The 23,379-nt window shown below is 52.3% G+C and overlaps 1 protein-coding gene across 1 annotated transcript; it reads left to right on the top strand.

Moving 5' to 3' along the window:
• The first annotated feature begins 2,091 nt into the window (after positions 1-2,091).
• On the top strand, positions 2,092-23,355 carry LOC122387240 (nucleosome-remodeling factor subunit NURF301-like). Its single transcript, XM_043377289.1, has 32 exons — positions 2,092-3,475; positions 3,805-3,970; positions 4,292-4,413; positions 4,695-4,912; positions 6,699-6,809; positions 7,593-7,719; positions 8,034-8,113; positions 8,457-8,642; positions 8,991-9,212; positions 9,631-9,779; positions 10,141-10,845; positions 11,156-11,590; positions 11,930-12,076; positions 12,345-12,513; positions 12,848-12,989; positions 13,354-13,607; positions 13,856-13,972; positions 14,296-14,535; positions 14,808-14,903; positions 15,174-15,250; positions 15,503-15,718; positions 16,040-16,270; positions 16,595-16,745; positions 18,267-18,415; positions 18,712-18,838; positions 19,091-19,262; positions 19,602-19,866; positions 20,087-20,271; positions 21,121-21,288; positions 21,638-21,833; positions 22,046-22,130; positions 22,352-23,355. Exons 1-32 carry the CDS (start codon positions 2,460-2,462, stop codon positions 22,540-22,542), a joined length of 6,915 nt encoding a protein of 2,304 aa, XP_043233224.1. The 5' UTR covers positions 2,092-2,459; the 3' UTR covers positions 22,543-23,355.
• Positions 23,356-23,379: the final 24 nt, after the last annotated feature.

Raw genomic sequence — 23,379 nt, 5'->3', positions numbered from 1 at the left:
TTTTACCCCATCACGTAGTTCGGTCAGAGAACAACGCCTTGCACTCCAGCAAGGCATAATTTAACACGAACCAACCCGGCATTATAAGCGTTAGATAAAGTTGTTCAAAATACATAAAAGCCGTTAACCTGATGTGGACCATAAAAGAACGCCATGATGCATAAGCTGACAACAAAACATAAAAATCACTCCAAAAACACATTTTTGGCTGTATATCTCCCTAAAGAGTCATCACAATTTCTTTCCAGTCTGCTCATATAATGATCATAAGTGCACGTTTTATAGAAGAGATGATGTTTCTCCAGAACCTTGCCAGTTCCGAGAAACATCGGTGAGGCGTTTTACCTCGGCGGGGCGACTTGCCCCGGTCTACCCGGGCTACTGGCTACAGTTCAGCTGTAGAAAACGCAAATTCAAACGCTATCAAATGCAAATTGGTTTTCACGCAAATCAGTAGGTAGGTATACATCATACGAGTTTATTGGCGGTACTTACCAAGAATCGTTTTGCTGAGTCTGATAAGCATTTGTCAGCACTGGTTTCACTGTCAATGCCTCAATGGTACCTACCAAATGTCATAACTAGAATAGCACGCCCTTTATGAGATTCGGCGCCAGGTGTCGGAAAAAGTTGGGTGCCAAGGTTTAAGTGCCCGTCAAAATCGGAATCCACTTCAAAAGTGCCCGTCAAAAAAAGTGCCCGTTAAAGTACCCGTCAAAGTCGGAGTTCCACTTATAATAGGGTCTGTTCCAGTCGCACTTCCTAACACCTCTAAACTCCTCCAAGGGCAAGATAAAGGAGGCTGGAACAGGGTCCTCCTTGGCTTTGTAGAGAAGAGCCAGTGGCGGATCCAGGGGGGGGGGGCAAAATGGGCATTTGCCCCTCCCAAACGGCATAATTTTAACATTACGCCTATGGACGAGGCATGGAAAGAATCGATAAATTGTTATGGTTTGCCCCCCCCCCCCAAAAGAAATGTGAGCTGGATCCGTCTCTGAGTAGAGCTGCCACTGGATCAGGGAAGCAATCTTGGAGGAGTTAAGATGTGTTAGGAAGTGCGACTGGAACAGGCCCATATGTTGTACCGGCTGCTTCCACTGCACCCGTAGACCACCCGGCTCGTCAGATGGAAATGGACATGTATGATGTATGTATACAGCCCTTCCTAATTATGTACGAGTAATATCGAGTCCAAGTGCCGCAGAGGCAGAGGCTCGGTTCTGATGTCTCACGCCTCACGGTCACGACCGGTGATGAGTCCGATGCTCGACCGGGTGAGCTACTAAGAAGGTACATGCCTATTACCTACCTTCTAAAATCTAAAGAGGCAGACACGGTCGGTAAGTACAAGTGCAATGTGGTCTATGATTTAAGCTCATTTTATTACCAGTTTTAGGGCACCGGATCGACTGGGCCTGGCTAATGACTTTATTGAGCATGCAGTGGTGATTGACGACTTACGTTTCCAAGCGAAACAGTTGTTTATTACTTTACCTGGAACAAATGTTAAAGCGACCGAAGTCAAAATATTTTGCATAAAAAATATACAAATTATATTCAAAATCTATAAAATAGGTTAATTCAGAAATTATAATAAGTCACTTTAGCACTCAAACTCATGGCGTTCGCCATCCGCCCGTAAAGCTAACGGACCTCAAAACGGCAGCTCTAGAGCTGCTAGTTTCATTTTGTTCTCAATTGTTTCTCAAACCCACACCGAGAGAGTAAATTGTCATCAATCCTATTTTCTGAATTTCATAAAAAACGATAGGAGCTAGGTCTTTGCTCGGTTTGCGCGTAACTCTCTCTTTTGCTTTGTCTGATTCATTTTCGGTGCAAGTAGAGCCATCTAGTGGTTCCTTCTACGACTAACAGCACCAATCAGCGTTCAGTGCAAGACCACAGAAAGCTGCTCTCTGATTGGTGGTTCGCTCTATTTACATTCTGATCATTTTATTCTTTTGAGTTCTTTGTTTTGTTTCTCATGATATATGCTTTTAATTTATTATTTCTTACTGAAAATTTGTATCTTAAAGGTACTTCATGAATAGAATGATTTTATTTAAACTTAAAACCTCCAGGCTACCCACCAATCAGAAGGTCCCTTTCATGCGAACAGTCCAGAATCGCCATATTGATATCGTGCGCTAGACATCTTTGAGAATCTGACAGATTTTCTCTGTGGAAGTATATTTGGACCAAAAGGGCCCAAAATATAGTGCGAAATGGCGACGATAAATCAGTGCTAGTGAAGTTTTGTGCTTGGACGTCGTGGAAGCTGTAGAATCGGTGGTTTTCCCAAGGCGCTTCCAGGTCACGTGACCTGCGGTCGAAAAGGCGCTTTTTGGGCGAGAAATCAACACCGTTCAAAATCTTGTTCTTTTTGTGGATCAGCTGATTCATTACGGGGTCGTTGCCGGTATGCATGAATCGGTAACCCGCACTGTCATGACCTGACCATGCGGGGGAGGGGAAGAGGACGAGGGAGGGGTCGGCCCGCGAGGCCGCAATTTCACACGAGAAGCGAATTGATAAACAAAAACATCTTCATCAAGAAGCCGACGTACCTTCGCGAAAAGGAGGATGGCAGTCGTGCCAGCACTCCCGGGGGTGCCGGGCAGGGAGAGAGCGAGGATAATGTTGCGTCAAGATCGCGGTCGAGTTCGGTGACCCGTTCTAGTCTGGGAACGAGCACACCCAGGAAGATAAAGCTCAAGAAACCAAAGGCTGGGGCCTCAACCTCTGCTGACACAACACAGGACTATTATTATGGTTCAGACTTTGAGAACCTCTCTGACCTCGAGGAGGTGGATGGTGAGGACAATGGCTCTGAGGACTCTGACAGTGATCGATCAGTGTACGATGCAGACGAACTGGTCAGTGAAAGTGAACTGTCGCTGCCAAGCTCGGCTGGGGCAGGGCAGGACTATGTGCCAGTGTCGCGGCCTCCAACCCCAGTTCCAGTGTGGCTGCAGGACAGGGAGATACCTGAGCTGGTTCTACCACCCTCTTCGGAAGACCTTCTCATCCCTCGAGAGCACATTCTTCAGACGTGTGCAGTGTACGAGGTGCTTAGACACTTCAGGACTCAGATTTATCTTTCTCCATTTACTCTGGAGGATTTTGGTGCTGCTCTTTTGGCTGAGCAGCAGAGTAAACTGCTCTCAGAGGTCCACTTCCAAATGCTTCGTCTGATCTTGCGGGAAAACGAGAAGGAGCAGGTTCACTTTGGACCCCAGGATCACAAGGACAGCATCAACTCTGTCCTGTATCTTTGTGACATTGTGACTTGGCCTGAAACACTTAGAATATACCTCCACACATGGGAGGGAAGTGGTGAAAATGTGAAGGAAGTCCTCCACATCCTGGACAGCAACGAGTACCCGTTTGTCCCATTTGACGATAGGCTGAAGGTGCTGCAGCTCCTCGTAGACATGGTGCTGGTCACTCCAGTCATTAGGAATGAGTTCCAGAGGTGAGACTCTAGGCACACAATAAAGGGTATTGGCATGCATGTTGATTGGTCTTCTTCAATTCATTGCCAATGTTTGTTAACCATTTTAATTGTTTGTTGGCTGCTGTTAATTTCCTATTGAACATTTAGCTCAAGTTTACAGTTGAACTTTGAAAGATAACATTTGGGTGGCATTTTTACTGCACCCATTCTGAGAGTTCTGAAGCGATATCTAGAATAGAAATCTTCATAAGTAAATCAATTATTACCAGTCTGCCAGAGACTCATTTTGCAAGCATTCACATGTTATGCCTCAGTCAGCAACTGACGTTTCCCAATTGTCTCGCCAGGGAGGGTCCGATCGTGTACGACGACCACTGCCGCTCATGCCACAAGCTGGGCGACCTGCTGTGCTGCGAGACATGTCCCGCCACCTACCACCTGGAGTGTGTCAACCCGCCACTGAAGGAGGTCCCTGACCACGACTGGCAGTGCGAGATCTGCCGCAAGCACCAGGTGACCACTGCGGAGGGATTGGGGAGGACTAAGGAAGTGCTGCTAGCTCGGCGATATGTTACTCTTCTGCATTTTTAATCAGCGTGCTCTCGGTTTTCCCCATATAAGGAAGTTGTTGCTGGCGCTTCTTGGCCTCTCATTGGTCTAATGAATAGACCACTTGAATTCGATCAATGAGGAGCCAAGAAGTAGCAGCATGCTCGCAGCCTGCTGATAAATAAACGGGGGGCGAACAGAGCTCTGATGTTTCACCTCCCATGCTCCCCCTGTCACCCACTGACCTGCGTCGGGTCACTCTGACACTGCCCTGCCCCGCGCCAGGTGAAGGGGGTCACCGACTGTGTATCTGACATGGAGAAGAACGGCGCCATGTCGCGACAGGAGGTGCTCGGCTACGACCGGCGCGGACGCCGCTACTGGTTCCTCTGCCGGCGCATCTTCGTGTGAGCGCGCGGAGACGGGCCCGGGGCGGCGGCTGGGGTCCGGCGGAGGCTTCTGTTGGTTCTTTTGTCGATGTACATTCGTGTGTGAGTGCGCGTCACTCTGAGTCGCCGCCGGTGCCTGGCGTTGGGCTAGCTGTATGGCACGATATGGGAATAAGTGGTTTAAGATCAACGGTCCCGTAATCGTCCCGTACTCGGCGTCTTACCCAAAAAAGCAGATTAGTCATAGTGTTACATTTCTGTCCATCCTCTAACGCCTCCGTCCGTCCCTCCGTGCGCAGTGAGGACCCCGACCACCCCGAGTCTGTGGTGTACTACACTACGTCGGCGCAGTACGCGGCGCTGCTCGCCCGTCTGGACCGGACCGACTACGAGGACGCACTCTGCATGTCGCTGCAGGAGCTGCACTACGACATCCAGCGGCAGATGGCGCTCACGGAGGAGATGACCGAGCAGAGACTGAAGCCGGGCGCCGTCAGCTACCTGCAGCAGGAGAACGGTGAGGGGGAGATGGGGATGGATAATATGGATTGGAAGTGGTGAGAGAGAGGCAGAGATAGCTGTGGAACGATAAATTGCGGACGTCGATGGTGAACGACGATGGCCGACAAAAGACATCGCACAGCTGCGGAGGAGGTGGAGAAGAGGTGACAGATACAGGCACCTGATATTCTCTACTTGACAAGCAGTGATTAAGGCATTTTCTGGACGTTTTTAACGACCAGCTTTTCGGCTAGGCTAAATAAGTTTCGTTTTTCCGGTTTTGTTGCGAACCCTGTCAGATATATTGGTATAAAACGCGCGTTAAACCCAACTTTCCTATTGATAATTGAAGCCACCTGTCACGTATCGGATGATGTGGGCCGGGGTGTTTGTGCCGACTCGCCACAGTCGCCGTTTGACCGGCTGCCACGACAGAGCGGGGGCGGGGAGGGGAGGGGGTCACCGCCTCACACCCGTCACCACGGGAGGAGAGGTCGGGGAGGGGGGAGGGGGGAGGGGGCAGCGTCGACAGGCGAAGTGTCAAACAGTGGCGTTTACAGAAATTGGCGGGGCTAAGAGCTACTGCCGTCCCCCACTCTCCCGCCCCCACTCTTCCTCTGGTTCTCCTCTTTTCTCGTATCTCTTCCCATCAGCAGAGGCTCATAACCAGTTTACGACATCGAGCCGGGTTGCCGAGTCGCCTGAGTCTGACATCCATTCCTCCGCGGATTGGCGTGCTAGGTTACCCGACGGCCCTACGTGACAGCCGAAACAGATCGCATGTGCCGAACGATCACCGTCTACAATATCGGTCGGAAATGGAACCGTGAATATTAAATATCTGCGTTCCCTTTCGTCTGACTTTTTTCCGTATAATATAATACAGCTATCTCGCCTATCTGCTTCGCTCTGGTGAAATCCGACGATTCGTTCCACAACAGTAGATGCTGACTTGCGCAGAACTCAGTGCGACTCATCAGTTGCATGGCTGATAACTAGAGCCTGACACAGACTTCCGCTGCGTTCGATGTACCCCTCCCCCCTGTCCCCCGTCTCCCCCTCGTCCCCCTCCCCATCCGGCGGTGTGGTGTTATCAGAACGTTCCATGCACCAGTCGATAGCAGAGGCGGAGCTACGGTCAGACAGACGGGGAGCAAACAGCGTACGCCGTGCAGAGAAAATGGCGAAGGCTTTGCTACTGGTCCATTTTGGCAATCGTTTTGTGTTTCCGTCGAACGTTGCAATTTATCAATGATGAATGCCCGGTACGTCCTCTTCATATTCTCTCCAGTCACCTTATCTCATGTGGATTTAACTTCCTGTCCTCCCCACATCTTCCTACCGCCCATGTCCATCCGCCTTTGTCCGCCCATGTGCCGAGTTCCGTCTGATTGCTCCGTCCGGATTGAATCAGTGCAATATGTCTGGCACAGTCCGGGCCTCCGCAGTACTGTGTGTGCATTACAGTGCAGTGATGGGTGTGGACACGAGAGGGAGCTATTGCGGTAGGGGACTGCGGTTGTGATATTTGGCTTACCGATATGGAAATTTTGTAGTTTGGTGGTAACCAGTGCACAAGGGAGCCATCCTCTAAATAAGGGACTTGCGGCATGATGTGATCGGCGACGTGATATTCTTGTGACGGAAAGCTATCACCGTGTCAAACTGTGAAATAGGGCGTACCATCATATTCGTGTGCTTTCGTTGGAAAGTTATCTCCGTGTAGAACTTCGAAGTTCGAAGCCTGTATATTGTACTGAATGCATGCAACAGATCTAACCAGCGTTCTCGTGTTGTTTCAGACCGTTTGAAGGCAGCTCGTGAGGCCGAGGAAGTGAAGAAGGAAGAGGAGGAGGGTGGAGAAGGTAACGGAGAACAGAAACCGGTCGTCGCCGCGGACGGCGAGCTGAAAGGTGAGACTGGTGGGAATTCGTGACCGACGGGGAGCCTGAAAGGTGGTGTCGGGGCTTCGTCATTAGCCGACGGAAAAAATAGAATGGTGGCGTCGGTACCTTAGTGGGTCTTGTGTCGTGTGTTTGCTGTTGTCTGAGTGTTGTTACTAAATGAGTTTTTTTTACAACTGCCCGAAATTTTAGTTACCTTCTACATAATGGATTATTCTCCCATCCCAGTATTACCAGACATCTACGCTACTGCAACCGCGATAGTCCCTCTTATTAGCAGTATACGCTCGAGGTCGTTTTTTACGCCTCCCTTTTTACCCCGACTGCCAGGTGGGCCGTCCAGTCAGTGACCTTGCCACTGATGACCTTGATCTCCCCTGCTCAGCCCGTGCTGACTGTAACTCTCGGTTTAGGGTCGTTCGGATGGCGTGGGGAACTGCGGTGATGACGGTGATAAAATACAGGGCTGATACGGACTTTCAAGGTGGCCGGGTGATTTCTAGCAGGAAAACGGAACGGGTGGGGTTGGGGGGGGGGGGAGGGCTGAAGATGGATGGCTTTCATTTCAGAGAGATTTGGTCGATGAGGGCCACGGGTACAGTCTGCAGACTAGGTGGTAGCTAGGTTCGAGTCAAACCCATCGTTTTATGAAACCTCACGAAAATTTCTGAATTATGAAGTGCCTTACTAACTACGCATGAAATCGGTTATCCATCACTCGCGGGCACTGGTGACAACTGAACATGGCGTCCCTTTCTTTCTTTACACTCCCTCCCCTTGTGTTCCCCTCAGCGGAGGCCGGCTCGGCGGCCGGCGGCGGCGGCGGTGACGCGCCCTCGGAGACGGACGGCGCGGACAGGAACGGAGAGATGGACGACAGCAAGCCGGCCATCCCCGCACGCTCCGTCATGGTCACCAGGTGAGAGACGAATAGGGAAGGCTTGGGTAGAATGATGCGCGGTGGTGGTGTGTGTGTGAGATGCGGTGGTAGATTCCCCGAGAGGCATTTCATCTTATTTCAAGTTTTATGACTCGACAGTTGTCAATATTTTTACGCTTTCATTGGATGTACCCTTTCTTCCTGATAGCCTGTGTTCTCTTCCCTTTGTTTGTTTTCCTACGTCAACATTTTAATTTACGCTTTGATTGGATGTGCCCTTTCTTACTGGTAGTCTGTGCCCTCTTCCCGTTTGTTTTCCTACGGTCACAATTGTCCGCTCCGTTTTCCGTCAGGACCAAGTCCGGTGCGCTGCCGTCCAAGACGGTCAAAGAAGAGGGAGAGGACGAGGAGGAGGAGGAACCCGTCAAACCGAGTAAGGGCCAAATGATGGTTGCTAACCTGTGTTACAAATATGCATATAACATTTTTGTATAACGTTATTTTACATAATTGCTGTTCCATCAAATCAACGCCTGGCATTGATGGAAAGGCTGTAATCACTGTAATCAGTGATTACAGCCCCCTGTGACATTGTATGCTGGTTGTAGAAGGAAGAAGCTACCCAAGCTAGATGTGCGGACGCGAAATGCTCCTGCCGTCAACGCGCCGTTCAACCAAACCTAGCTTAGTGACCAAACAAACTCAGGCTAAAAGAGACCACCCCAGCAGTCTGCCCCTCTGACCACACTGACAAACCCCCCTCTCCTGTCCCGCAGGCAGTCCGTTCCGCCTGGGTGACGCCACGGACCGGTCGTACCAGCGCTACGAGAACCAGTACTCTTCCAATCCGCTGGCACTCAACCGATTCCAGATGTCTGAGGATAAGGACAAGCGGCGACACATGAGCCACAAGTTCTCACTCACGCAGGCCTCAGAGTTCGAGTGGGCAGGCGTCATGTTCGGTGAGTGGCCAGGGGACTTAAGAGTAAGACGATTGCGTCTCTGACAGTGACAGATCTATTTCCCTCTCTGCATAGTCAGTTACTCACAGGCAGACATAAGGAATAAATTGATCTTAAATAAACCTCGACATGCTCAGATGCTGCTCACATGCTGTTCATCTCTCGCTCTATTCCCCATGAGTCCGTTCTGCAGGCAGCATCTGTTTCAATGGCAAACTTCTGTAATTCTGTCTCTAAGTCCCCCTCCCGCCCTGTGTCTCTCTCACGTCCAGCTGTAGCCGGCAGCAGCGGCTACATCAAACACAAACTGTTATGTCTCTGACCCTCCCCCTCCGTCCGTCCCCGCAGGCAACCGTCACCAGCTGCGTCAGACGCTCCGTCAGACCCTGCAGGAGCTGGTGTCCCGGCTGCCGGTGGCGCTGATGCACCCGTCGTGGCCCCAGCTGCGACGCGCCTGGACGGGTGCGGTCACCGGCTCGTCCCGGCCGCAGGACTTTGCGCGGGCGCTGACGGTCATCAGCGCGCTCATCAAACCGCGGCTGCTCTGTACCGTCTGGGCCGAGTCACTCGGTAAGTCAGCGGGAGGAGCTGGGAAGAGAGGATGCTGTGACATCACTCTGTGGTTGGCTGAAATTTTCTGTGTCGTTGTAGTTTTTCTCACATGTTCGCTTTCATGCAACTTTCGTCGCGCAAAACATTCGTTTAGTTTATTGTTGAGACCATCCACACCGTGGCTATTCTAGTCTCCCGTCATACATGTTCTAAAATCAAAGTGACACTAAAATATCGATACGTTCTACATGCACACAATGCCACACTACACACAAAACAGCTACACACACAAAACATAGCTATATAACTTCTGATAGTCATATATTTTACGAATTCATTCCATAAAAAGCATTGGGCTTTCACGAAGCTCTGGTACGCTAATTTCAAGGGTTCACATATTTCGTTAACCAGCGTCATATTTCTTCTTTCCCCCCAGCGCACGTATCGGTGCAGCGTATCACGCCGCTGGACAGAGAGGAGCGGAAAAAGGCAGAGAAGCGCGAGAAGCGGGAGCGGGACCAGGAGGAACTGGATCAGCTGCGAATACCGTTCGTCAAGTACAACCTGAAGAAAGTCAAACATCAGGTGAGTGTGATGATGAGGTGGGGCTGTTTGAACGTTAGGACATGCAGATGTCATGAATCATGGTGATGTGGACTTGCTTTTGTAGCGGTAGGGGAGTGCCGCTAATTACGTTTCTTTGTGACCGGATTTTTATTCTATTGGCTGACGTTTTATTTTACGAGGGTGCGTTCAGTGCCACCTGATTCTCCTCTACCACTTCTTAACTCGTTTTGTGGCCTGCGATCTAAATCTCGATTTTTGTATTTTGCGAGGCTGTAGTTACCTGACAAACTGAGTGTGTTTCCTTTCCGCGTGACTGCGATGCCCCGACCGTTACCTTCTTTTCCGTTTTAACCCCCGCCACCCTCCGCGTCTCCGTCAGGTATGGAAGCAGCGCGGCGAGGAGTACCGTGTCCACGGCCAGACCGGCTGGCTGTGGCTGAGCAGCACGCGCCGCTACCGGCCGGTGCCGGCCGCCGCGCGAGGCCACGCCGCCGGGCCGCAGCGGATGTTCGTCACAGTGGCCCCCGCCGAGGGTGAGAAGGAAGGCGACGCCCCCGCCGGTACTGATAGTTCAACCAAGGCCGGGCTGCGTGATCTGTGGCTGCCGATGTCCGCGTACCGGCGTCTTCTCGAGCAGCAGGCGGCGGCCGGCGGGTCGTCCGACCGTCTCCTCACCGTGCGCCTCAAACCGGGCACCAAGGAGCTGCAGACGGACCCGGACGCGCCGGCCGAGGAGGCGGCGGTGGTCGCCCCGCCGCCGCCGCCGCAGCCTGACGATGTGGTGGACGTGTCGGGCTGTTTGAATGGGTTGAGAAGGCCGCACTTCCCGCGAGGAGCCCGGCCCGGCCGGCTGGATAAGCTACTCGCGTGGAGAGAGGAGTTGGAGCGGCGGGAGAGAGGGGAGGAGTCGGACACGGACGATGCCATGGACGAGGACGGCGGTGAGACGCGCGTGGCGGAGGCCCAGCGCGAGCTGGCGGAGGCCGAGCGGCGGCTGGCGGTGCTGATGGCCCACCCGTGCTACAGCGCGGCCTGCCGCGGCGGCGGCGGAGCGACCTGCTACAGCGTCTCCTGCCGACAGGCGGTAAGTGGGGCTTAGCGGGACAGTCGTAACTGCTACACTAGGCTAGGGAAGGGATCGCTTTGACAGAAGGTTACTTATTAAATTCAGCCGTAATTCATTTTCGATTTGGATAAGTCGCAAAAAAAAAATGGCGGTCATTGCGCCAGGGTCTGCTTTCAGAGGTGGAAACTGATAAACAAAATCCATTAATAAACTTCCATGTTTGAACTTGTTGCGACAAGTCTCGTAAGAAATGGACGCTTTGCCTATCTGTTACGATCGTATTGTGTGTTTCACTTCAATGTGTTAACCGGCGTTCCACCTCCCGCAGGAGACCGTCCGTCGTCGTATAGAGCAGCTCCGTGCAGACGCTGTGAAAACGGAGCCGGGCACCGAACCGACCACCAACCGGCCGAAGGAGAGTGGCACCAAAAAGGAGCCCCCTTCCGACACTAAAACCGACACGGGGTCTGACATTAAACCGACCATCAAGACCGAGCCGATGGAGGTGGATGGAGCGGCGGTGAAGACGGAGCCGGGCGCCCCGCCGCGGCCGGCGCGGTTCGCCGGAGTCCCCACCTCCGCCCCGGTCCGCTTGGAGGTGATTAAACCGGTGGTCAAGAAAAACTACGTGCGCTACCCGCTGTACAGCAAGTTCCGCGCCGGCGGCCGCTGGAGCATGTTAGTGCTGCCGCAGTGGGAGCTCAAACAGCTGGCCAGGAGGAAGGGACAGAAGGTGGTGGAAGGGTTCAACTACTCGGCAAAGGTGAGCGGCAGCGAAATTAGGGGCGTATTCAGTGGAGCGTGAGTGGATGGGGTCAGAGGGATCTGGTACGTGTAAATGGTTGATGGTCGACTTCAGTTCTCATGGCTGTATCCATGGATTTCACGGTATATTTTCACAACAGTTTTTTTTTTTCGATAGGATGGCAAAACATTCCCTAGGCCAGTCTTGACTGCGCGGCACACATTGCATCAGAACAGCCAGGTTATTGCATTATCCCACTCTGACTTATTTGCATTGACCTGACCGCCCCCACCATAGAACAGCGAGGTATGGCCGTGACCTGACCTGACCTGACCTCGCCTCGCCCCCCGTCCACAGAACAACAGCCAGGTGTGGCCGTACCCGTGTCCGCGCGCCTCGCTGCGTACCGGTTGGCTGTACCGCACCGCTCGGGTGTCGAGTCTGCACGCGGCCGGACTCCAGCTGAGGATACTCTGGGCCTGCATACGGTGGGACGATATCGATGTGAGTTTACAGTTGGACAAGACGGGACAAGAACGGAAGATTATGATGAGGAAGATTGCCAAAGATTGTTGGGAGGGTCCCTGAGAGTCAGCTATAATTATACCAATACTCTGATTTTTTAACGCTATTTGCGGAGAGCTGAGGGTACCATATCATGATACCTTGCCCCCTCTGTCTTTCTGTCTTAACCGTCATTTCCCGGTCTCAATGATTTGCTCATAATGTACCAGTAGAGTTCTAACATTCCCTCTCCCCCCGTGTCCGCCAGTCTCGTCCGCAGCAGGTCGGCCCGGGCGAATTTCAGATCACCACCGATACGGGCATGGTGCGCTCGCTGGTGCTCAAACACCGCGACGAGGGCCGCTTCAAGGAGAGGACCATGTACTTCCGCCGGCGGGTCACCATCCTCTTCGACAACCCCGTCCTCGTGGAGAAAGGTGGGACAGTCGTCAGCCGGCTGCGCTTAGGGATAATGGGGGGTCGTGTCAGTCGTGTGAGGACAGGGGTTGCGCTAGATTCGGTGGGCATTGGTTGGTCATTAACTGGTGGGGTTAAATTGTTAGTTGCTGTTTGCTGTTGTATCTGTTGCAGAATAATTTGATTGGATGCGTCATTTTTATGGAAGTCCCTTATTGGTACCGTCATCTTTGTCTAGGTTTGTCTGACCGACAATTCAGACTCGAGGATGCAAGCCGTTCCCTCTTTCTTCAACCTAAGTCTCTCCTCCGCTCTCCCTCACCCTAACCTCCCTCCCCCACCCTTCCCGTACAGAGTACACGTCGTCGGCCCGCAGCGGTTTACGGAAGCGGCGCCGTGTGATCGAGTCCTCGGAGAACCCCTCCAGTGCCGTCACCCAGGAGTGGGTGCCCGAGGAGGCATTAGAGATCTTCGAGATCAAGTACTACCACGAAAAGTGAGTGGCGTGAGGGTGGCGAGGATGGATGCGGTTCGGGTAGTTTACTTTGTGTCTGACTTGGACTGTTGTGCGCGGAGGAAAGAGCTGGACGCGTGTAGTTGTTTTACGGCGGGTTGCCGATCTGATTATGTACGTACGTTTTGGCACTTTTTGCTGTTCAAGCTGACTTAAACCCTCGCCCTTCTGTATTATTTTTCTAGACATTCTTAGGATCTTTTGATGCTCTAGCGCTCTTCTCCAGCCGTTCATTTTAGCATGCGTCAAACTAAGACCGAATGCATTGCCTAACGGGACTTAATCAAATAAACGTTTTTTTTGCGCAGTGTCTCATCCCTTTTCTCCCACCCTCCTGCTCCATCAGACTGGAACGGCTGCGCCAGGAGCGTCAGCAGGCGGCCCTGCAGCGGCGCACAGCTGGTCTGGCGACGCCGCGCGCCGGCTCACCGGCCGCCGGCGGACCGGGCAGCCCGGCGACCGCCTCCTCCTCTACAGGGCTGGCCGGCACACCGACCACGACTGTAGTGGTGGCCGGCGGCCGGCGGGCCGTCACCTCGGCCGTCCAGCTCAAGAGCAAGCTGGAGGAGGCCGTCAGACAGAGCAGGACCATCACCAAAGGTGCGGCGATGACTGGTTTTGTTGAGTGGAGAGAAATGTTATTGATGAAGAAATTAGAGTGGTCGGAGCTGATAACATGCTATATTTTCACGTTTAGCCGTCTCCATACCATCATGACTGAGGTTTTGAGGTTTGAGGTTCTTAGATGTCTTTACCGTACTTCGCAGGCGGCTAGAGCCCGCTCAACTTCAAAACACCGAACGCCTGTGACCATTAATGCCCCACTTACGTTGCTATTCATCTCTCAGGCACCAAGTTCATGGTGAAGCCGTCCGGTGCTGCCACCCCGGGTCAGGCGGCCGGGACGCCACAGCGGACCTACGGAGCCATGCGCAAAATCATCACCAAAGACGGCAAAATTATCGGTGAGACCCCGGGCGATGTGGTGACGAGGGGGTATGAGAAGGGAGGAGACTGCAGAAAATGTATGAGTGCTAATGGGACGCCAGGGTGGGAAACAAAGCTGTACTAATCTTTTAGGTAGCTCTGTATGTTCTTATGTGATCGTTCTGAAGCGTCTCGGGAGATAATTTTGTGCCAAGCTTGGATGACACGGCTTACAGTCACTGAATGTTTTGCGTCCAGTTTCAACTCTTACCTGTGTAATTACAGCGCACTAGCTTTACCTGACTAGCATTTCTCACCCTATTACCCGTATTCTGACCCCTCCCCTCCCCCCCCTTTACAGCGATCCAGTCGGCCCCGCCGGGCTCCGCGGCCGGCACGGTGACGGTGAGCGGCATCCCGCAGCGTACGGCGCCTCCCACCCTGGCTCCGGCGCCCTCCCCAGGAGCCACGGTCACCGTCTCCGCCGGCGCACCCGCGGTGACAGCGGCGGCAGCGGCCGGTGGCGCCGGCGCCAAACCGAACCAGATCCAGATCATCAAACTGCCAGACGGAAAACTGCAGGTCAAGGGACTCAAACCCGGTGAGTTAGTGGGGTCAAGCAGAGGAGTAAACATTTTTTTTGTAGAATTGCTGTGGCTTGAGGCAGCCTCAGCTCAAAATAATTCAGAATGATGCTGACCAAAATGTCGCGATATTTTGCTCATTGACGTCACTATGACGCCCTGAAAGCTTCGATCTTGTATTCGCCGTGGCGTACGATTCTGCCTAGCTCGACCAAATCGTATCATCAAACAGCCGCGGCGGTCCAGCGACTAGCCCCTCTGACCTTGTCCGCCTCTGTGTGTGTTCTAGGTCAGCAGCTGGTGCAGCTGCCCAGCGGCCAGCTGCAGCTGGTATCGGGCGGAACAGCCAAGTCCCTGCAGGCGGTCGGCAAGCCCGGCTCGCCAGGTAGGTCCCCGGGTGGACTTCACAGTCTCTTTTTGCTGGGTGTGTGTCGTTTTGTATCTCGTAGCGTCGCTTCCTCAATGTGCGGATTCGTTCAACGCTTGGTTTGTTACAACGCTGAGTTCGGACGTTCGCGACTACGAGCAAGTAGCGAGCGTCCATAATTTTACCCTCGCGCTTGAGTATGCACCGAGTTAGTCGTATCGCTCATGCTCTGTGCCGGACACTTTGCATTATCATATTCTGACGCAGTGTACATTTTCCGTTCCACAGCGGTGATGTCGACACCGACGGCGTCCAAGGTGCGTCTGGTGGCCCCCGGCGCTCCGGCTGTCGTCAGCCCCGGACAGGTGAGGAACCCCGATACCCCAAACACCACTCACACCTCCCCAGTCGTGCTCGCACCCCGTCGTATGTACTTTTCTAAGCAACTCTAATGATTTTTTTTTTATTCTTTAGCAATATATTCACTATAAATATAAAAAAGTAATTAGTTATTCAAATAGCCTAGATGAATTTAGATGCTACGAGTGGACCGCTCGATGCTTTCAATCACTTTCCAGCTCCCTCTGACTCACCACCCCTTCCCTCTCCCTCCCCAGGAGTCGACCCCAACCTCAGGCACAGCCCCAGCGGCCGGCACGGTGGTGGGCTCGCCGTCAGGCGCGGTGACCTCTCCGGCGGCCGGACAGCGCGTGGTCCAGAAGATGGTCACACAGGTGGTGGACCTGGCCGGACTCACCAAGCCGCAGCTGGTGGGCTGGCAGCAGAAAATCAACGAGGGAAAGGCCAAACTGGCGCTCGTCAACGGCAGGAGGGTAAGAGCGGGGAGGAGACTAGGGAGGGATGGTGGAAGAGTTAAAGGCAAGAGTGATACGCAGGGACGTGACTGGTTAGTAAATTGGAAGCTCAGGACACTGATGAGATGGAAAGTTTGCGAAATCCGATGTCTGGAGGTGTTGTGATATGTGGGTATAACTAAAGCGACGTGTTTTATAAAGACAAAAGCTAATATTAATGTTTTTTTTTCTTATGCCACTCGTTGCCTCACTTCCATGTTCCGTGTATTTCTGTTTGACCCGCTCTGTGTTATCACGTTCTGCATGCCTAAGCTGACCACCATCTCCCTCCCTCCTCAGGTGATCCTCCACAACGTCATCGTGAACCAGTCTGTGTCCGCCGACTCGGCGGGTGAGCCCACCGCCCCCGGTGCCGGAGCGGCCGACGGCGCCGCTGCTGGAGCGGAGGGTGACGCAGACGACCAGGCGGCCGTGTCAGAGGCGCAGGGCGGCACAGAGACGGTCACGGGAACAGAGGGAGCAGAGGCGGCCGATGGAGCCGCCGAACAGGATGCGGAGGCGAAGCCGACGGTACGTGGAGTGAGGCGGAGGGTGTCAGTGATTGTGAGTGTGATGGATTTGGAAAGAAGCGTATGTCGTGTGTTGATAAAGTATTCCGTGTGAGGAGGAACTTATCTCGCAATATTCAATTGGATTCGATGTGTTTAACATCGTGAATTATCAGTTTTGTGAACGAGGGACCGTTTTTTGCTCTTCTTTCATGTCCTCATTTTGCAGTAAGCTCGCCTAGAGGGCATATATTGCATGACGTCTCTCATGATTCCTATGTGACCCACGACTATAAGTATTCCCATCACCACGTCCCTGACGCTCCCCTGCCTCTCGTGTTTTCAGCTGGCTCCCGGCCGCCGTATCACCGCCACTGCCAACATTGTACAGACGGTGGCCGGACCGCGGGTGGTGATCCAGGGCGTGCCCACCCAGGGCCTGTCCCAGTCTCAGCTGCACAACTTACAGCAGCAGGTCAAGGCCGAACTCGCTAAAGGTTAGTAATGTGGCAGAGGCGACGCGGGATAAGGAGAGTGTGAGGGGCAGGGGGTGGAGTGGATTGACTCGTCATGCTTGCTCTGAAAAGTTGTCTAGTGCATAAATTGTATTCACTATGTGGTTGTATGAGCCCAAAATGACCTTGTATAATGTATAGTCTGTTCCATATCAAGCTTGCAGTCGGAGTTTCTTCGGCAGATCTCTCCTCCGCTCAAGAATTTGCGTCTCAAAATGTAAGCTGTATATACAGAAATCACGCACTGCTTTCAGCAGGGCACTTCGGCTGCAAGCTTGAAACGAAACAGAGTATAGTCGTCGCGCCCCCAACAAACAAACAAACAAGCAAACAAACAAACAAACAAACAAACACTAAGTTGTTGTGGCAGCTCGATTATAAAAGGTTATAATATATATTACTGACCGGGCCGACGAAATTATTTGGAAACGAGGTTTGCAAAATTGACGTAGGTCCGAGTGCGAAGCACGAGGGCCGGAGTCAAATTTTGCAAACCGAGTTTCCAAATAATTTCGTACGGCTGAGGTCAGTAAGATTTTTCCTACATGCCGCATACCTGCTAAGTAGTTTCGACAGGTTTTGGTGACACTTTTATACAATTGTTTTGTCCATAATTTCCTAACAGTGATTGCGCTACTGCTGTGGATAAAGCTTTAAAGGAAATTTATAGGTAGAAGAAAATGCATCAAAACACCTTACTTCAAAAAGAATCGCGTCTGAAAATATCAACTCAGAATGACACAACTGGATATCCAAGAAACATAATGCATGAATAATTTGCCACGACATAAGAACAAGAAGAAGGTAAAATATTCCTAGTGAATAAACGTGAATTTTCCAGTGCTCTTGCAAGAATCTTTTCTTTATTTATGTAATCGTACTTTGTTGATGCCCTATAGCTAAACTTTCGTGAAATGCATTATATTTTCCATATTTTACATGTTTGTTTCGAGGAAAGGACTACAACTGTCAAATGATAACGCATTAAATTAGGCCCAATGTACCAGTGGACATATCAAACGAAGATAAGACAACAAGCGATAACGGATTTCGATTAATAGGCGCATATTTTACCATAATTTCGGCTTTGTAACCAATACAAAATATTTCAAAACCCTTGATAGCAGAGCAGATATTGTTTACCAAAAAATGTTAGTTTTCTATTTTTACGCGGCAACATGCAATAATGTTGTCAATTATACATTCCCTGTCAATTATACCTCTGGGCTAATGCGATAAACTGTAGTTTAGAGGTCATTGCCCTGGGCAGTAAACTCGGGCAGTAAACTTTTGTTTCCTGCCCGGCCTATCAAATAACATGGCATTTTGACACCGACAGTTTCTTGGTCATAGTTTTACTGCCCGGCTCGTGCTGTGCTTAAGACATACCCCGGCATGTAGGAAATAACTAGGCTGCCTGAAAAGCCGACTCTACGAGTTCAAAGCCGACTCTACGAGACTCGTACCGCGTATTTGACCCCATGTGACCCACTACTCTCACAGGTCCGATGCTGACGGGTCTGCGCGAGATCCACCTGACGGTCCCGGCCGACGAGCCGGAGCCTGCTGCCGCTCCGGCTGCTCCGGCCGCCGTGCCGACCACGCCGCCGGCGGCCCCCATCTCCGGGCAGAGTCTACTGCAGAGCGGACAGGTGAGCCGGGGAGAGGGAGAGAGGAGGGAGGGTTAGGGCAGAGGGGATAGATGAGAGCGGATAGATGAGAGAAGATTGTCAAGAGAGGAGAGCGGAAGTCGCTGGGGGAGATAAAAAGGCTGCTCGTTGGGAGAAAATGACTTCACTGCTAAGGACTGATAACTGTTCTACCAAGACTACTTCTTTGTAGGTATACCGCATAGGCTCCCTCTTCGCTTTGTGAAATAGAGGCATGGTCTGGACGTCCGGCATCATCGGAGCCGCTCTGTAACCGTCGTGCCCCTGCATTGTTCCAGCGTCAGTCCCTGTTGTCTCCGCGCCGCATGACGGAGCCTGTGGCCACCGCCGGTCTGCAGGTGGAGGAGACTCCGTCGGGCGCCATCCACCAGGATTTCACCGTCACCCAGGAGTACATACAGCAGAGTGAGTCACACACGGGAACGACACTGGGGGGTTTAAACACGGCAACGACACTGGGGGTTTAAATAAGTTTCTCGTGAAGTTACTTTATTGTAATGTTTCAAAAGTCATTTGGAGCATTTTAATTTGGTAAACTATGGCCGACTGGGATGTTTGCTCGATAAATTATCCTTTCCCGTTTCTTTTTTACACCCACTCCCGTCTCGTCTGTCTTACGGCGCCCTTTACCACCATCACCCTCCTCTCCATCTCCAGGCATCAACAACGCGCTCAACTCTGATAACCTGAAGCCGGAGATAGCCGAGAAGCTGCTGCAGCTGCGTAAGAAGCCGGCCGGCGGCGGGGATGGCGGACCGACCCCGCCGCGACAGACGGCCGCTGGGGGAGCCGGCGGACAGCCGCCCAAAAAACGACCCAAAACCGACCGGTTAGTGTTCCAAGGAGACGTGGGATGAGATGTATCCAGTCGCTGGGATGTGAGTAGACGAGCTTTGTGTGTAATTGAGTTTGCTTATTGCAAATGTGATCGAACGAAGCGGAAGTTGATGTTGTCACCAATAGTTCAATCGGCTGAACTTTGAAATCTTAATCATAAGCCCATTCTGTTGGCTGAAAATCAAAGTTTGAGTAAAAGCCCGAGATGGCAGATTTGAATGTCGATCGTCGTATTCGATCAGTGTGTACTCGGATCTCCCTTGGACGGTGGTAGCCAGGTTCGATGGCCGCCCAGTAAGTGCTGCGCTCACGCCTTCCTCTCCGTCCGCAGGCCCCGCCAGCCGTCGTCCGGCCGCTCCCGGCCGCGCTCCGAGAAGCGAATCATCCGTCCGTCGGCCCGCCTGCAGCAGCTCAGCAGGCGCAAGGAGCAACTGAAAAAGGAGATCCTGCGCAAACGTCTGCAGATGGAGAACCAGCTGCAGCTGGAGATCTCCAAACAGCTGGCGGCCTACCGACACGCCATAGCGGAGCAGCGCGCCGCGGCCGAGGCGGCCGCGCGACCCGGCGGCCGGCAGCGCAGAGACTCGTCACCCAGGGTGGGTGGAGCTGTGTTTTGCGGATTGCGATTAACCGGAATTCGCTTGAATGCGGTGGTCGATTTTTTTTTTAATCGGTCTGCGGTCATTGTTATCGGTGGACGGTGATTTTAAGTTGTTGACAAAACCATTTTTTAACATTTTTGCGAGCTCATCAATGTGCTCTTGCATTTCTCTCTCCCCGGCTTCTGACGTTCCCCGTTCTTTGGCCTGAAAGCAGGGCCGGAAGTCGAACGAGCACCGCCGGAAGTCTGACGAGTCCGGCCGGAAGCGCAAGTCGTCCACCTCTCGCGCCAGTCCGGCGGCCGGCCGGCCCGCCAAAAAGGCCAAGAAGGAGCCGAAGGAGTCGCCGCGGGACACCAAGAAGCTCTACTGCATCTGCCGGCAGCCGTACGACCCCTCCAAGTACGTTTGATAGCGCGGTTATGTAACAGCTGAAATGAATCACTGGCCTGTCTGTAGCGGATGGTTGAAATTCAAATTAGTGGGAATCTGCTCAGGAAGTGGCACACATTTGCCACTTTAAACTTTAAAGGTCTTATTTTTCAACAAGGCGGGTCCTTAAGTATGTTCATTGTTCGTGTCATTTGAAACATTCTGGCTGTTTTTAAATCGTTCAGACTTCAGATGATACAACGCGGAATATAGATTATGGAATCTGGTTTTGACATACCGGAATCTCGGAACAGCTATAAACAGCAGTCTTGTTAAAGGGACTATCCCACCTTTAACATGGGGCTTGAGTTGAGATAGCCAAGTTTGCGGCGAGGTTCAGAAACCACTATCTATCTAGGTTGCAACCCCCGCGGCCTCTTGGTGTTGAAGAAATTCGTTCCCTTCATTTGAAAATGGGCCTTGTGCAAGGCCCTATCTTCAACATGGAGCGACCGTTAGTGTGACGTCACCTCGTTTAGTCATTCTGATTTAAATGGGTTTGTTCGTTGAAAAATCGCTTAAAACTTGGTCTGAACTTTGTTGTGGTGCCTACAGAGTAAAAAGAATCAGCTTTATGACAGTAACGTGGCCTGGGGAAGGAGGTAATTTTGGGCTGTGACGTCACATATTTGAAAGTTTGTGTTTGGAATATGGGAAGCCTAAGATGTTTAATGAAAAATAAATGCCAGAACCGTGTTTCTGGTCATCCAATCTATAAAGTCGGGCACAATTTAACTGGTTTTAACAACATTTTAGAAGGTGGGATAGTCCCTTTAAAACCTGTCAGTAATTACTGACCTCCCTCCTTTCCATCGCCAGGTTCTACGTGGGCTGTGACATGTGCAGCAACTGGTACCACGGCCAATGTGTGGGCATCTCGCAGCGTAACAGCAAGAAGGTGAAGGCCTTCGTGTGCCAGCAGTGCCAGTCGGCCAAGGAGAACAGGGAGCTGTTCTGCTTCTGCCGCACAGAATACGACGAGTCGCAGTAAGAAGGGGACCGACTTACTGTGGGAAGGGACGGAGTCACATTGGGTAGACTGACGGGCATAGGACCCTGCCCTTCTATCGGATCTACTAGTCTCCTAGTATGCGTATGTGTTCTTACACTGATTGTTCGGTGATGCGCTTCCTAATTATGTGATGTAGTTGTGATCGAGCTCCGTTTTGTTGAATTATTGAAGGTTAACCGGTTGCTGTATAAACGGCCTTTATTTTTTACCCAGCTTGTCTCAAAATCCTATTTTCTTGTTGCCTCTCTGCCTCGGGTGTCGCTTCCCCTCAGTGTCTGCTGCCTTACCGCACTGTCTAAACCCGTCCCTCCGTTCCACCGTCAGGTTCTACATCGGCTGTGACACGTGCGAGGACTGGTTCCACGGCCGCTGCGTGGGTATCCTGCCCTCCGAGGGAGACGATATCGACGACTACGTGTGCCCCCGCTGCGACCCCGAGTCGCGCATCAACGGGCCCAACTTCCGGCCGCTGACGGACGCCAACTACGCTGAGCTGCGGCGCGTCTTCAAACAGATCAAGGTAAGGGATCGGACAGCGGGAGCTGGGGAAGGGGACCGCTCACTAGGGTGAAGTTATTGGAAGTCTTTTGAGCTGAATGAAGCTCTGCTTTTTAAGAATGATTGGTAATGTTTTTCACCCAACTTTGCTGTTGGATGTTGAATTTTTAGCAATGATCCATTCCATTGATAGCCTGCTAACTTTGTTCGTTTTTTTTCTGTTCGTTTCGACAGAATAACAAGAACGCGTGGCCGTTCATCGAGCCCGTCGATCCTGACGAAGTGCCCAACTACTACAAGGTCATCAAGGAACCAATGGGTGAGCAGCGCGCATCAAACTACTGGCTTCGACAAAGGACGGTCGTCGGATCGAGTCTTGTCGCTTACTGTTATCGTTAACAGTCAATTTTGTTGATTACTACCAGCTGATAAATACCGTTATTCATGTTTGTTGGTAAATTCCCACACACAGGTTGATCGAGACGTTTACTCGTCGAGCTCGTTCTCTAACACGCCCCCCCCCCCCGCCCCTCCGTTCAGATCTGCAAACGATGGAGAACCGCCTCGAGTCGCGCCACTACGGACGTCTCTGCGACTTCACCGGAGACATGATCGTCGTGCTCGAGAACTGCAAGTTCTTCAACCCGCCCGGCACACGGCTCGCCACGTGCGGAGTCAACCTGGAGGCCTTCTTCCGCGCCGAGCTCAAGAAGCTGCGTACCAAGATCTGAGCAGCATTGCCGGCGGCGGCGCGGAGCGGGACTCTGGGATGATTGAGTGGACTAGAAGGGAAACATGATTCGATCGTAGAGTGTAGGTGGTTCTGGACCACATTGTCTGCGTTGGTTGAAATGGGAGTGTGAAATTTGACATGGGCCGTGCGTTGGTGACGTTCAGTATGCAAGGGACTGACTTCCAGGGCTGCCATTGGGAGGTGTTTGTGTGGGCTGGGGGAGGGGAGATACAGTTGGGGACAGCATGAGAGCTCCTGCTGCCGAGAGAAGAGGTCTGACGGTGGTATGTCCTCGTTCCCGACTCTGTGTTGGAATGGGGAGAGCTCGGTGCCGCGTGGGATTGGTAACACTCGCCAGAGAGCAGCAGCGCAGGGCAGACTAGAGCCGAACCGCGAACGGTCCGATAAGCGGGCTCTGTTGGGAGAGAGTGGATGGGTTTGGGTGGCGTGGCAGGCAGAGATGAGACCCTCGCGACTAGCAGCGAGTGGAGTGAGCCCACACTGCGCCCTGGGCGGGTGCGAGGGACGGTTACGGACGGTTACACCGCCCGGCAGAGTGTGAATGTGATTGCGTTTTCATTGACTTGTATTCTCGCCGGCCGGTTAGCGCATTATTCAGTCACAACTTGTACAAAGCCTCATCATTGTTCACCGAGTACCCACGGAGCGGCGGCCGGCCGGTTTTAGAGCAGCATGCAGGCCGGCGGCTGGCTTTTATTCATCAATTTGTTGTTTTTTTTTTCTGCGACTTTGCCATGTTGCTAAATAAACCGCGTGCCAGCCGGACTGGTGTTGTGGAGGGATACCGAACCGAGGTTGTTTGGAATGATGTGAA

This window comes from Amphibalanus amphitrite, unplaced genomic scaffold, assembly GCF_019059575.1.
Source record: "Amphibalanus amphitrite isolate SeventyFive unplaced genomic scaffold, NRLGWU_Aamphi_draft 000278F_arrow, whole genome shotgun sequence".
Lineage (NCBI taxonomy): Eukaryota > Metazoa > Arthropoda > Thecostraca > Balanomorpha > Balanidae > Amphibalanus > Amphibalanus amphitrite.
This window is presented reverse-complemented; position numbering and strand designations above follow the sequence as displayed.